A 14,754-nucleotide genomic window follows, 5' to 3' on the forward strand; every position below is an offset into this window, starting at 1 on the left:
TCATTTAATGCATGGCTGGGGTCAGTGTTTATCAAATGAGAATGTCTGTTTGACAGTCTTAACTGTACACGAGCTCAGTTTGACAACGCTATCAGAACTTTCTCTACTATGACTAAAGCCTGTTTAAAACATAGAGTTTAATTTAATTTAATGACCAAGACTTTTTAACGAGTAGAATCTCAAACAAATCAATATGCATCCACAGAACCAAGATTATTTATCTTACACGTCCAAGTAGAAGCTCTATCATTCAATGATTCTTATACTCGGACATAAAGAAGTGGAGAGTCAAATACGTATATTGCTTACCCCTTCAATAGTGGCCTTAGTGGTTAAGTGGTGGGCTTGAGACCAGATCCTCTGTTCGAATCCCCATCAGGCTGGGAAAACCGCAAAGGGCAAGGTTGTTAATCCCCAAGTTGCTGGCAACCACAATGTAAAACAAACAAATACAAGAGATGTGTTACAACGAACAGCGGCAAAAGTAAAAACTAAGGAAGTCCATTTCAACACATTAATAATGTCTATTCATCCAGTAAACAATTAAAGTCAAGATCAGTGTTGATCAGCTTTTGTGACCGTGATATTGAAAGAACTGATCGAGCTGCCTCACTACTTTGAAGGTAATGAAGGGATGAAGGTTTAACACTGCTGATTACCTCTGAGCATGCTGTGAAAGGTTTTAGTTACTTTGTGTTCTTGTTTATTTTATTTTTGTATTGTTTCATTCATTTGCTACTTTTAAATGGTTAGAGGGTTTTTTTGTTTGTTTGTTTATTTTTTGCCCTGAGTGTTTATCATGGTGTTTTTTGCTGTTCTTCGTTGTTAAGTAACAAAACAACAACAAAAAGTTGGGGACCTCTTCTTTTTAGTCAGGCGATCTTCGGACACGTCATCAGTCGACGTCCACTTGTAATGACGTCAGTGGTGACTTAGAAAGTCTCTGCTGTTTTATAAATTATAATTACTTTTTTATCCGAATGCGCAGCAGTTTTCTAAGCCACAAAATGGCACAAAGTACAAATGTGCAAAATTGAAAGGTGAGTTTGTTTATTTAGTGCGTTAGCTCTTGTGCTAATCAGAGGCACAAACCTCGATTTAAACTCCGCTGATTTATGATTAAACTTCTTATTGTAGGTCATCTGTAACTTGTAACGATTTCATTGTTTTATTTTATGGCTGAGTTTTGTGTTTGGATACATTCGGCATGAAATACTTAATAAATTAGCCTTTAATATAAAAGTTAAACGTTGAGTTTTCACCGCCCCGTTTCATCTTGCTGTGGGAATAAACTCATCATTTCATTGAAAAAGTGTAATTTTATTCATAGTCTTTCCCCTTTTCTTTATTTGATGCTTCTTCGATTAAAAGATGATGGTTTTGAACAGCAGTCTGTTTTTGGTGGCTATTTGATTGCAAGTAAATATGAAATATCGCCTCTTTACTCAACGGAGTATTTCACGTGAAAATAAAACACGATTTGTTTATAGTCTGACAGTTTTAATGAGGTCAAAGCATGTTTTACAAAATTTAATCGGTGTTTAACGATAGTTAAGATTTTGTGGCGTTTCGTCTGTAAGTGCTGCGTTTATGTCTATTAATACCTTTTTTATTGTTAGCGTGTGTGTGTGTATATATATATATATATATATATATATATATATGTATATGTGTGTGTATGTATGTATGTACGTTGTCTGATTTATGTTTTGTCTAATTTCTTTAGCCTAATGTATTTTTATTTTTCGGTTCTAACTCATATTTGTATTATGGTGTTGTTAGTTTATAATTTCCAACATATAATCAGTTTTAAAAATTGTACTTTGCCTGTTTACCATCAATTTCTTGCAGGGCCACAATGTACTGTATAATCCGGAGTGTAAATCACTTTTTTTAAATTAATTTGGAAGGTCCTGCAGCATATACAGTTGTGCGACATATATATTGAAAAATCACACCCTCATTATTAATAATAATAATCATAGTGATGGCAGTGACTATCTGTATGTAGCCGTATTTGTGTAGTGAAATTCTATTCGGACGCGTCTCTCGTTGGTAAATATAGGTCATGTGATTGTGAGGCTACATACTTGTATTTGCTAATGATGTGTGGATTGCTAATCTACAGTAAGGAAGCAGTTACGTATCCTAAACCATTATCCTCAACCACAACCTTTTTTGGAGGGAGGCTAAAGTAGAACATTCCACCTGCTAAATGATGTCCATGTTTATGTTGGATTTAATATGAATGTCATGTTATGTCTTCAGGTCAAACTAAAGTGGACTCTGGCAGCTCAGCTATGCCTCAGAAGCTCCAGAAGAGCGCCCAGACGACGCACTACATTGAGCTGGGAGGGTACCAGTACTGGCCGGTGCTAGTTCCACGTGGTATCAGACTGTACACCTACGAACAGATCCCAGTCTTTCTGAGGGAGAACCCGTACATCACAGATGGATACAGAGCCTACCTGCCCTCCAAACTGTGCATCAAAAGGTGAGCTCAGAGTGCAGAGCATCAAACGTTTATCATCTGTCCTGGTGGTTGTCGCTTAATGAAGTATGTCTGCTAAAACTCCAGTCATCAGATCAGGTGAAAACATCTAAGCTCCAGTGTAGTCATGTTCTGTTTAACCCTCAAATACTTCAGATGAAAGGAGGGATTTTCACGAAAACCTGACAGTTGTTGCCTGGAAATTGTACTTTAGTGTTTGTTTGTTTTTTTCCCCTCTGCAGCCTCTTTATTCTGTCCAATGAGACTGTGAATATCTGGAGCCATCTGCTGGGCTTCCTGCTTTTCTTCTGTCTCGGTGTGTACAACATGGTGTCAGTGCTGCCGGCGGTTGGAGCCTCCAGAGAAGATTATGTCATCTACTCCATAGGACTCTTCTGCTTCCAGGTAGGGATGGTCAGACAGATCAGATGGACAGAGGTTTCCTATGGACTAGTGCTAGTTCACCAAGTCTCGACACGATTAGTAGAATGGACGGAACTTTTAGAAATGATGAGTTCCGTAACTGGTAGCGATGTGTAATTCTAGTCAGAAATCTCAACAGCAGAGTTTGAGCAGGAATTGTGACTTTTTGGATGAACTCCTTGACGCACAGCGGGCGTTTTCACGAAGTTTTTTTTTTTACTCTGTCTTTCAGTTTTGCAGAGCAAAAGCAGAGACCACAGCCCTCTTTACTTTCATCAGTGTAGTTTTAAAATGTGTCGAAACTGCTGACTTGCAAGTGTACAACTGCACAAGGCAGTATCCAATCCAACTACCCAATACTATTGGCGCATTGGCGTCGGGACTCATCCAGTTTACTGTGGCTGTATTGGTGGTTAAAACCCTCAGGATGAGTGATATTTTATTAGTTTGGTAGTATCATTATTGCCCATATTCTGGGGAGAAGAAGATATATAATTTGACAGTGCTGCCAGTTTAAAGAGTGTAATGACTGATGCCTGAAGTAACCAGAGGGTTTAATATGTATACGTATGTCGTGGACATCAACAAGTGAAGCTTTTCAGCATCTCACCGTGTCATTTAGGTCCTCCAGACTTCTTTTTCAGTAAATGCTTCTGGGTAGCATTAGCATGGCTAAAAACCTTCATGTAATTTACACACTAAATCACTGACTGACCTCATGTGCCATCAGGGTGCGTGCTGCCTCCCACTTTAGCGTTCCCAGATTCAACGTTGACTTAACATTTAGCATTTCCCGTTTCAGTGTTGACCGCACTGAATTCCTGCGAGATCTCCTTTATTCACGTGAGAACTTCTCTTTCTGTTCACTCATATTATTTGAACTTCAGATTACTTGATAAACACAAAAAATTGAAGATCTGCTTTAACAAACCGATACAGGTTAACCCATCTTGTAATTTACTAAAATAGTTCAATAAAAGCTGACAATCACAAAATATTTGATTGATAACGATAAATAGCAAAAGACTTGCTTATAATGCATACAGTGATGAAAGCATTCACCCTCAGCAGGGACTTAGTGACTCTGTCCAATCTGCTTTCACATAAGGTTTTTTCTCTATTGTGATAGATTTTGTGTGACAAATCAACTGACTGTTGACAGAGACCACAAATACCACCTTCTCCTTCTGTGAGGGTGACTATAATTGCTCAGTCTGATTGGTTGCTGAAAAACCTGTCCTGTGGTGACACATTTTTCTAAAATGTTCATAAATTTTCAGATTAAAGTGCTCAGAGTGGCTGCTGTTAGCTCTGTCCATATCCCTAAAATTGTACAAGATCAATGTGAATTTGACCGTCATCTTGGCTTAATTGGCCAGCCCTAGAGAATAGTCTTTATTGTCACTGTACAATGCATAAGGTGATGGCGATGTCCTTACAGGTGAACATAATTCCAAGCCTTCAGGTTCCTGTCGTTTTCCAGTGTTACTGTCTTGTGAGACTTGTGAGACCAAAAGGCTCTTTCACACCAGGTACCATTTGCATTGCGCTGTATCTAGGGCTGCAGCTATCGATTATTTTGGTAATCGAGTATTCTATTGATTATTCTGGCGATTAATCGAGTAATTGGATAAAAAGTACTTTTGCGTTTTTAAACATCAGGGCTCTCCCTGTCGCTGTGCCATCACGCAGATTGTCGATTTTAGTGTATCCCTTTCTGTTTTCCTGGGTAATTATTTATTTTTTCACATCTTTGCAAGTTTTGGATCCTTCCCGGCATCAGGAGCTCAGCTCTGCCCTCCCCTGACACCGGACCGTAAGCGCAGGCGGTCGGTGTAATCCTCAGTCAATCAGGCTGCACCTGAACATGAGCACAGCGGTGTGACGATTTACCCAGACTGACCCAAACTGACTCCACATGACTTCATGAAGTACTTAGTACTTATTTTCGGAAATGCGCTCTGTTCTCAAAACAGTACATGAAGCACTGCATGCATTTTTGAAAATAAATAATAGTACTTCATTTAGTCATAATTGGAATCACTGATAAATCTGCTCTGCACCCTGTCGATGAAAACTTGACTTCAAGGGCACATAGAGTGGAGCACAGCCAGCGGACCAAACCGTGTGTTTTTTAAAAATAGACAAACACTGTAAGCTAAACGCAGTCAGTCTATTTCAGATGATCAGCGTGGACCGTCGTTCTCTTAAAAGGCTCTATTTTACTCTGTGCCTCACGTTACAAAGCTGTAGCTTTTGGTGCTACATTGATTAGCTCTTACACAGCTAATGTGCATGCTCTAGTCTTCTTCTGTTTTTTTTTGTGGGGATGTTACAGCGCCACACACAGGCCTGGCATATGAACTACAACGTTAAACAGATCTTTGAGGCACAGAATTTGCCTCAAACATTTTTCTAATCGAATTATTCGAGTTACTTGACTAATCGTTTCAGCCCCCAGCTGTAACTCAGTTTTTAATGGCTTGTGTTGTGTGCCACAGTCAAAGTTCCAGTTAGTTGAATTTGTGTCCTGTAAGGAATTCCCATGTGGCCATTAGAAACGAAGCTTCCAGCCTGCGGAAAAGGTGATACGTTGTGAGATTTTATTTATTTTTTAATGGTTTATCATGTGTGTGTCCTTTTATCTTCTCGTCCTCAGCTGTGCATGCTTTGCTCGGTGGGCTACCACCTCTTTTGTTGCCACCGCTCAGAGAAGACCAGCCGCCGCTGGATGGCGCTCGACTACGCCGGAGTTTCCATCGGCATCCTGGGCTGTTACGTACCAGGAGTCTTCTACACCTTCTACTGCAATAACGTAGGTTACCGTTTATCATAGTTTGGTAGTACCAGGGTACTTCAAAAAACATTTTCGGCGTATCTGGAGAAGATGTGACCTTCCGCCAAACCGCGTTGACTCCACCCTCATAGTATCTAAATATCATTTGTTCTGAAATCTGATTGGTTTAAATGTTTGTTCCTGTTTTTATAGTTCTCATCAGGGAATTGAAATGTATTTGACTCAGATGCTCTCTGCAGTGTGTTCAGGGTGTTAAATGTCTCAATGAGTCGACGTCAGCAGCCTTTGGAACGCGTTAATTGAACAAACCTGAAGTTTAGCTGCCTCTCCCCATCCCGCGCTGTTCCAGATAAATAAACAATATGACACCTCACTGCCGTGCTCACTTTGGAAAGCGCCTTTTGATGACACTGGTCAGATTAATTCCCCCGTTCACCTCCCCCCAAATAGCTGCTTCTTTTTTTCTTTTTTTTTTTTAACTTCTGAAGCATTCGCCTGGATGACTTACTCCTCGTGTTCCCCCGCATGTTGGAAGCGACGGCTTGTTTTGCCCCCAGAACGCAGCTGAAATCTGCTGCAGCCCAAACCAGATGGCTGCGTTCACGGAGCGGTCCGTCACTCCTGTTCCCCACCATATGACGTTCGCAAGTCTGGGAGCCGTCTCAGTGAAGGGGGCCCCGGTCCGTGCCAAGATTCAGGCTCCGCTTCTGGGCGGCGCCACTCCTGTTGGAAGCCAAGTCCAAGCAGCAAAACGGATTTTTTATTTTTAGCCAGTCGAACTCTTGTCAGAATTTTTTGAGACATGGACTCGGTGGAGAGAACATGGTGTCTGTAAAGAGAAAAAAGCAGAAGAGAGAGGAAGAAATTTGGCGAAAGCGGACCAGAGCTGAGTTTCTGGTGCAAATTTATTCACTGTGAAATTCAGCAGCACTCATCACGTGAGGACGTGTGACTGGACGAAGGCCTACATCCACACAGACGGACAGAAGGGACGGGAAGCAGCCCGTCCAGACTGCACACAAGTTTCAACGTTAAGTGTAGATCTGATGACTGGAGGTTTGCTTAGAGTCCAAAACACCAAAGATGATGATCTAAAAACCAAGTTTTAGCTTCTGTGCATCCTCGTCCCACAGTCTGCGTCCTGCAGGTGGTCCATCGGGTTTGACACTTTGGCATTTTATCGATCCGTTGGAATCCTGATTTCTTGGTCACTCGCTAATCGTTTCTGCTGTCACTGATTTGAGTCCAGTTTGTGTGAACGTGGGCGTCTGATTGACGGCGCCTCGTTTCACAGATACTGAACTTTGTGTTTTGAGAAACGCTGCGCGTGAAAGATGGCAGGATGTTATTTATTTTAACCCGTGTTGCGGTTTGACCTTTGTCTTCCCTGCAGTACTGGCGACAGGTTTACCTGGTGACGGTTCTGGCCATGATCCTGGCCGTGTTCTTCGCTCAGATCCACCCACATTACCTCAGCGCGCAGTTGAAGCAGCTGCGCTCGCTCGTCTTCTGCTCGGTGGCAGCGTACGGACTCGTCCTCACCGTCCACTGGATCTGCATCACAGGAGGCTTTGGCTCCGAGCTCGTCCAGGTGAGCGTCCATCACCATGTTCTCAGTGACGACTCATTGCGCAGTTTGGCTTATGTGTATAAATTTAGGCAAGTCTCTGTCTGTGTATCAGACCACATGATCTCAGGGGAGGTGATGGTCTAGTGCAGGGGTAGGCAACCTGTTCCAGAAAGAGCCATGAGGGTGCAGGTTTTCTTTGCAGCCAGTGACTCCACCAGGTGATTTCACTGATTAACTGATTCCATCTGCTCAAAGTGATATTAATCAGTAAAATCACCTGGTGGAGTCAGTGGCTGCAAAAAAAACCTGCACCCTCATGGCTCTTTCTGGAACAGGTTGCCTACCCCTGGTCTAGTGGTTAAAGCGTTGGGCTTAAGACCAGAGGATCCTCAGTTCAAATCCCAGCCTGACCGGTAAATCATTAAGGGCCCTTGGGTTCTTAATCCCCTAGTTGCTTCCAGTGTGTAGTGGGCGCCTTGCGTGGCAGCACCCTGACATTGCGGTGAATGTGAAGCATTATTGTAAAGCGCTTTTGGAAAAGCGCTATATAAATGCAGTCCATTTCACTAACAGAACAATATTGTCTGGGGAAGAGGGGACTGTCCAAGAACGTTTTCGGTATTGATTCCCAATCTCTACTGGCATCCTTTAACTCACATAATGTAACAGTCAGTGCCTTCAAATCTAACCCTCATCTAGCCATAAAACCTGACCCTCCAATCTAAAGTTCCCCTTCTAAGACCCTAAATCTGACCCTGTATGGCTCTAAAGTTCCCTTTCTAAGGCCCTAAATCTGACCCTGAGTGGCTCTAAAGTTCCCTTTCTAAGGCCCTAAATCTGACCCTGAGTGGCCCTAAAGTTCCCTTTCTAAGGCCCTAAATCTGACCCTGTTTGGCCGTAAAACCTGACTCTCAAAGGTCCCAAATTTAATGCCCCAAGGCCCTTAACCTGACCCTTTAAACCCTGTAAATCTAGCCCCCTGTTTGGCCATTGGTGGCAGTGACACATCTTGACTCGAGCATCTTTATTTAATCTAGTTTAGAGTTTCACAGCAGCTCCCATCATATTTGTAGCTTGATCAATAGGTTATTTTCGTTGTTGATTAATCTGTTAACTTTTTAGTCTCTAAACCGTCATAAAAGGAAAAATAAATTTCCCGCCACTTTGTCAGAGCCCAAAGAAATGAAGTTGATGATTTTTGTTCAAGCAGCAGGTTGAAATCCAGTCATGTGTTGTTTAAGCTTTTGTTTATTTTGTAACCAGTCAAAACCAGTTTATCTACAATTTAGTGAGAAATGTTGAAACTTTTGAAATCGTATTCTGTATGAGACGGAAACCAGTTCAGTACTTGAAAAGCATGACTGGGGTTCAGTCCCCCGACCCGCATGCACCCAGGATGAGTACAGGCAGCAGACACGTTTAACACGTGTAAAAAAAAAAAAAAAAATGAACAGTGTGGGATGTGAATTTATGTTCAGTATTCAGTATGGATGTCCAGTAGAGGGCGCACTTACTGAAACTCAAACTTCCACAGTGAAGCTTCAGATTGTTTTTAGTTCTCTTGCTACTCTTTTGATAAGTGAAAACATTTTGAGGGTAAAGTTGCAGTTTTAAGAATAAAGTTTTTTGTTTGTTTTTCTTGTTCCTTTTTTGTTAAGACGTGTAACTTTTCAAGAAAAGATGAAAAAACATCCTGTTTGTTGATTTTGTTTCTGATCGGTCTGCAGAGGCATTTGCAGCCGCCGTGTTCAGACGTGTTCTTTAATCTGCGTTTGTCTCCTGCAGGCATTTGTTCCGCGGGTGTTGGGGATGTACTTCCTCGCTGTGGTAGCCTTCGTTTTCTATGTTTCTAAAGTCCCTGAACGCTACTTTCCAGGTAAACATCAACACATTATTATGCATCAAAAACAGAGGTTGACATTTGTTGTGAAATGTTTTTGTCACAGTTCCTGAAAAAAGGAAAGTTTGGGTTGACTGGATTGCTAATGAACCATGGTACATTTTATAGTTTGATAAAATACAATGCTTTGGACTCAGTGACGTCTAAACGTGAAGTCAGTCTCTTGTGAATGTTCAGGTCAGATAAGATTTTTTTTTTTTTCTTTTTTCCTGTGTCTTGTGTCCAGGTCAGCTGAACTATGTGGGTTCCAGTCACCAGGTTTGGCACGTGCTGCTGGTGCTGATGTTTTACTGGTGGCACGAGTCGTCGGGCTTCATCATGGCGTACAGACACAGCCAGCCGTGCCCCGACATCCCCCAACACTCCTAAACGCCACCAGCCCCACCACGTGTAAGCTGCTGCTGCAGGTTAAAAAAAAAAAACCTCACACAGACGGATGTTATTGCCGGGTTTACGCTTCGTACTGAGTAGATGTTTCAGTGATACGGTGGCCTACAAGTGCCAAATGAAACAACAAAATGTGTATTTCAGCACGCATCACTCACTGTGTGCAGGCGACTCTACATCTCAACACTCGTGCGTTTAAAATTCAAAGTGGGTGGAGATAGAACTGTTTTGTCCCGCCCACTCTAGGATAGTGTCACATAGTGTCTGCCCCAAAAACAATTTTTCATGTCCACTTTCACATTTAAATGAAAATTAGCAGTAAAAACTGAAGTACATAATTAGGAAATGTGGCAGTGAAAAACACACTTCCTTTGTGCTTTATGACATCACTCAGCTGCTTTGATGATTTCAGATGAATTGTGATTTGTGTTCTGTTCAGAGTGGAGTGTGGCTGCAAACTGTCCCAGCATGCACTGGGTTTCGGCAGGAAGTGGGTCATTGACGACCCCCCTGGGAGCATCACCTGACTCACACGTCACTGGAACGCAGATGGGAATCGAACCTGCAACCTCCTGGCTGTGAGGTGACATTTTAAAAAGAGCTGTGATTGTAGACACACTGAAACACTGAAAGAGTTCAAACAACAAACAATGTTTCTGTGCAAATGTTTCAGATATTTGTGCTGTAAAAGTGAAGACCACTGGAGAGGGAAAAAAAAAAAGTTTTTTTACACATAATTGAGATCCAGTGTGTAAACTAAACAAATATTTGATGTGAGTAAAGTTTGTCTTTAATTGTTTCTTTTTTGGGTGATTACGAGACAAATGGAGCTCAGGTTAGTTTTTCAATATCAATCTGATCACTTCTTTAAAAACACACATGCTTAATTTTTGAAAGTTTGTGTTTTGTTATAGAACAGCTGCCTAAAACTTTTGCACAGCAGTATTGGATGGTTTCCAGCTCGCGCATTTTCTGATTTACAAACATGACGGGGCTCTTCTTGATTTATTTTCACTTAAATTTTTTTTGTGTGTGTGTAATGTGTGTGTCATTTTAGAGCGACGCTTCTCAACCTGAGGCTCGCTGAACATTCAGGTGTAATACGTGATGTTTCCTCTGCTTCGTTGTGGTTCTGTTCCCTACAGTAAATAATCAAATCAGCTTTACAGCGGCGCAGTCCCGCCATGTGTTTTAGGACATTCAGGCTGAGCATCTTCAAATACATCAGTGTTAATAAAGTTTTAGTTTGAATTATGAAGGCAGTTTGTAGCCGTCAGTTTGTTTTTAATGAAATTTTCACAGTAACAAGTCCAGAGCTCATAAAACACCAGTGTAAATAATAATTCTGAAAGCGTTCTCTGGATTCAACCCAAAATGTCACGACATTGGGGGGACTAATACCCCCCCCCAACAATCAACTCCCAGGAGTCGAAAAATCAAATCAATTTTATTTATATAGCGCCAAATCAGAACAAACAGTTGCCCCAAGGCGCTTTATATTGTAAGGCAAAAGCCATACAATAATTACGGAAAAACCCCAACGGTCAAAACGACTCCCTGTGAGCAAGCACTTGGCGACAGTGGGAAGGAAAAACTCCCTTTTAACAGGAAGGAACCTCCTGCAGAACCAGGCTCAGGAAGGGGCAGTCTTCTGCTGGGACTGGTTGGGGCTGAGGGAGAGAACCAGGAAAAAGACATGCTGTGGAGGGGAGCAGAGATCGATCACTAATGATTAAATGCAGAGTGGTGCATACAGAGCAAAAAGAGTAAGAAACACTCAGTGCATCATGGCAACCCCCCAGCAGTCTAAGTCTATAGCAGCATAACTAAGGGATGGTTCAGGGTCACCTGATCCAGCCCTAACTATAAGCTTTAGCAAAAAGGAAAGTTTTAAGCCTAATCTTAAAAGTAGAGAGGGTGTCTGTCTCCCTGATCCGAATTGGGAGCTGGTTCCACAGGAGAGGAGCCTGAAAGCTGAAGGCTCTGCCTCCCATTCTACTCTTAAAAACCCTAGGAACTACAAGTAAGCCTGCAGTCAGAGCGAAGCGCTCTGTTGGGGTGATATGGTACTGTGAGGTCCCTAAGATAAGATGGGACCTGATTATTCAAAACCTTATAAGTAAGAAGAAGAATTTTAAATTCTATTCTAGAATTAACAGGAAGCCAATCAAGAGAGGCCAATATGGGTGAGATATGCTCTCTCCTTCTAGTCCCCGTCAGTACTCTAGCTGCAGCATTTTGAATTAACTGAAGGCTTTTCAGGGAACTTTAAGGACAACCTGATAATTAATTACAATAGTCCAGCCTAGAGGAAATAAATGCATGAATTAGTTTTTCAGCATCACTCTGAGACAAGACCTTTCTAATTTTAGAGATATTACGCAAATGTAAAAAAGCAGTCCTACATATACTCAACAAAAATATAAACGCAACACTTTTGGTTTTGCTCCCATTTTGTATGAGATGAACTCAAAGATCTAAAACTTTTTCCACATACACAATATCACCATTTCCCTCAAATATTGTTCACAAACCAGTCTAAATCTGTGATAGTGAGCACTTCTCCTTTGCTGAGATAATCCATCCCACCTCACAGGTGTGCCATATCAAGATGCTGATTAGACACCATGATTAGTGCACAGGTGTGCCTTAGACTGCCCACAATAAAAGGCCACTCTGAAAGGTGCAGTTTTATCACACAGCACAATGCCACAGATGTCGCAAGATTTGAGGGAGCGTGCAATTGGCATGCTGACAGCAGGAATGTCAACCAGAGCTGTTGCTCGTGTATTGAATGTTCATTTCTCTACCATAAGCTGTCTCCAAAGGCGTGTCAGAGAATTTGGCAGTACATCCAACCAGCCTCACAACAGCAGACCACGTGTAACCACACCAGCCCAGGACCTCCACATCCAGCATGTTCACCTCCAAGATCGTCTGAGACCAGCCACTTGGACAGCTGCTGAAACAATCGGTTTGCATAACCAAAGAATTTCTGCACAAACTGTCAGAAACCGTCTCAGGGAAGCTCATCTGCATGCTCGTCGTCCTCATCGGGGTCTCGACCTGACTCCAGTTCGTCGTCGTAACCGACTTGAGTGGGCAAATGCTTACATTCGCTGGCGTTTGGCATGTTGGAGAGGTGTTCTCTTCAACTTTATGCGAAGGAGATGTGTTGCACTGCATGAGGCAAATGGTGGTCACACCAGATACTGACTGGTATCCCCCCCCCAATAAAACAAAACTGCACCTTTCAGAGTGGCCTTTTATTGTGGACAGTCTAAAGCACACCTGTGCACTAATCATGGTGTCTAATCAGCATCTTGATATGGCACACCTGTGAGGTGGGATGGTTTATCTCAGCAAAGGAGAAGTGCTCACTATCACAGATTTAGACTGGTTTGTGAACAATATTAGAGGGAAATGGTGATATTGTGTATGTGGAAAAAGTTTTAGATCTTTGAGTTCATCTCATACAAAATGGGAGCAAAACCAAAAGTGTTGCGTTTATATTTTTGTTGAGTGTATTTGCTTAATATGCGCATTGAAGGACATATCCTGATCAAAAATGACTCCAAGATTTCTCACAGTATTACTTGAGGTCAGGGTAATGCCATCCAGAGTAAGGATCTGGTTAGACACCATGTTTCTAAGATTTGTGGGGCCAAGTACAATAACTTCAGTTTTATCTGAGTTTAAAAGCAGGAAATTAGAGGTCATCCATGTCTTTATGTCTGTAAGACAATCCTGCAGTTTAGCTAATTGGTGTGTGTCCTCTGGCTTCATGGATAGATAAAGCTGCGTATCATCTGTGTAACAATGAAAATTTAAGCAATGCTGTCTAATAATACTGCCTAAGGGAAGCATGTATAAAGTGAATAAAATTGGTCCTAGCACAGAACCTTATGGAACTCCATAATTAACCTTAGTCTGTGAAGAAGGTTCCCCATTTACATGAACAAATTGTAATCTATTAGATAAATATGATTCAAACCACCGCAGCACAGTGCCTTTAATACCTGTGGCATGCTCTAATCTCTGTACTAAAATTTTATGGTCAACAGTATCAAAAGCAGCACTGAGGTCTAACAGGACAAGTACAGAGATGAGTCCACTGTCTGAGGCCAAAAGATCATTTGTAACCTTCACTAATGCTGGTTCTGTACTATGATGAATTCTAAAACCTGACTGAAACTTTTCAAATAGACCATTCCTCTGCAGATGATCAGTTAGCTGTTTTACAACTACCCTTTCAAGAATTTTTGAGAGAAAAGGAAGGTTGGAGATTGGCCTATAATTAGCTAAGATAGCTGGGTCAAGTGATGGCTTTTTAAGTAATGGTTTAATTACTGCCACCTTAAAAGCCTGTGGTACATAGCCAACTAATAAAGATAGATTGATCATATTTAAAATGGAAGCATTAATTAATGGTAGGGCTTCCTTGAGCAGCCTGGTACGAATGGGGTCTAATAGACATGTTGATGGTTTGGAGGAAGTAACTAATGAAAATAACTCAGACAGAACAATCGGAGAGAAAGAGTCTAACCAAATACCGGCATCACTGAAAGCAGCCAAAGATAACGATATGTCTTTGGGATGGTTATGAGTAATGTTTCTCTAATAGTTAACATTTTATTAGCAAAGAAAGTCATGAAGTCATTACTAGTTAAAGTTAAAGGAATACTCGGCTCAATAGAGCTCTGACTCTTTGTCAGCCTGGCTACTGTGCTGAAAAGAAACCTGGGGTTGTTCTTATTTTCTTCAATAAGTGATGAGTAGTAAGATGTCCTAGCTTTACGGAGGGCTTTTTTATAGAGCAACAGACTCTTTTTCCAGGCTAAGTGAAGATCTTCTAAATTAGTGAGACGCCATTTCCTCTCCAACTTACGGGTTATCTGCTTTAAGCTGCAAGTTTGTGAGTTATACCACGGAGTCAGGCACTTCTGATTTAAGGCTCTCTTTTTCAGAGGAGCTACAGCATCCAAAGTTGTCCTCAATGAGGATGTAAAACTATTGACGAGATAATCTATCTCACTCACAGAGTTTAGGTAGCTACTCTGCCCTGTGTTGGTATATGGCATTGGAGAACATAAAGAAGGAATCATATCCTTAAACCTAGTTACAGCGCTTTCTGAAAGATTTCTACTGTAATGAAACTTATTCCCCACTGCTGGGTAGTCCATCAG

General features: G+C 41.6%; 1 protein-coding gene across 2 annotated transcripts; it reads left to right on the forward strand.

The window, feature by feature from the left end:
- Positions 1–889: 889 nt before the first annotated feature.
- Positions 890–10,163, forward strand: paqr3a (progestin and adipoQ receptor family member IIIa). Of its 2 annotated transcripts, none has more exons than XM_034171196.1 (8): positions 890–1,040; positions 2,269–2,494; positions 2,734–2,896; positions 5,574–5,729; positions 7,105–7,302; positions 9,067–9,157; positions 9,408–9,588; positions 10,008–10,163. In XM_034171196.1, exons 2-7 carry the CDS (start codon positions 2,301–2,303, stop codon positions 9,548–9,550), a joined length of 945 nt encoding a protein of 314 aa, XP_034027087.1. In that variant the 5' UTR covers positions 890–1,040; positions 2,269–2,300; the 3' UTR covers positions 9,551–9,588; positions 10,008–10,163. The 2 variants fall into 2 exon arrangements, with proteins under 2 accessions (XP_034027087.1, XP_034027088.1); XM_034171197.1 differs by having other exon boundaries at positions 9,408–9,571.
- The last annotated feature ends 4,591 nt before the right edge of the window (positions 10,164–14,754 follow it).

The sequence above is a fragment of the Thalassophryne amazonica genome, chromosome 5 (assembly GCF_902500255.1).
Source record: "Thalassophryne amazonica chromosome 5, fThaAma1.1, whole genome shotgun sequence".
NCBI classification, from domain to species: Eukaryota; Metazoa; Chordata; class Actinopteri; order Batrachoidiformes; family Batrachoididae; genus Thalassophryne; species Thalassophryne amazonica.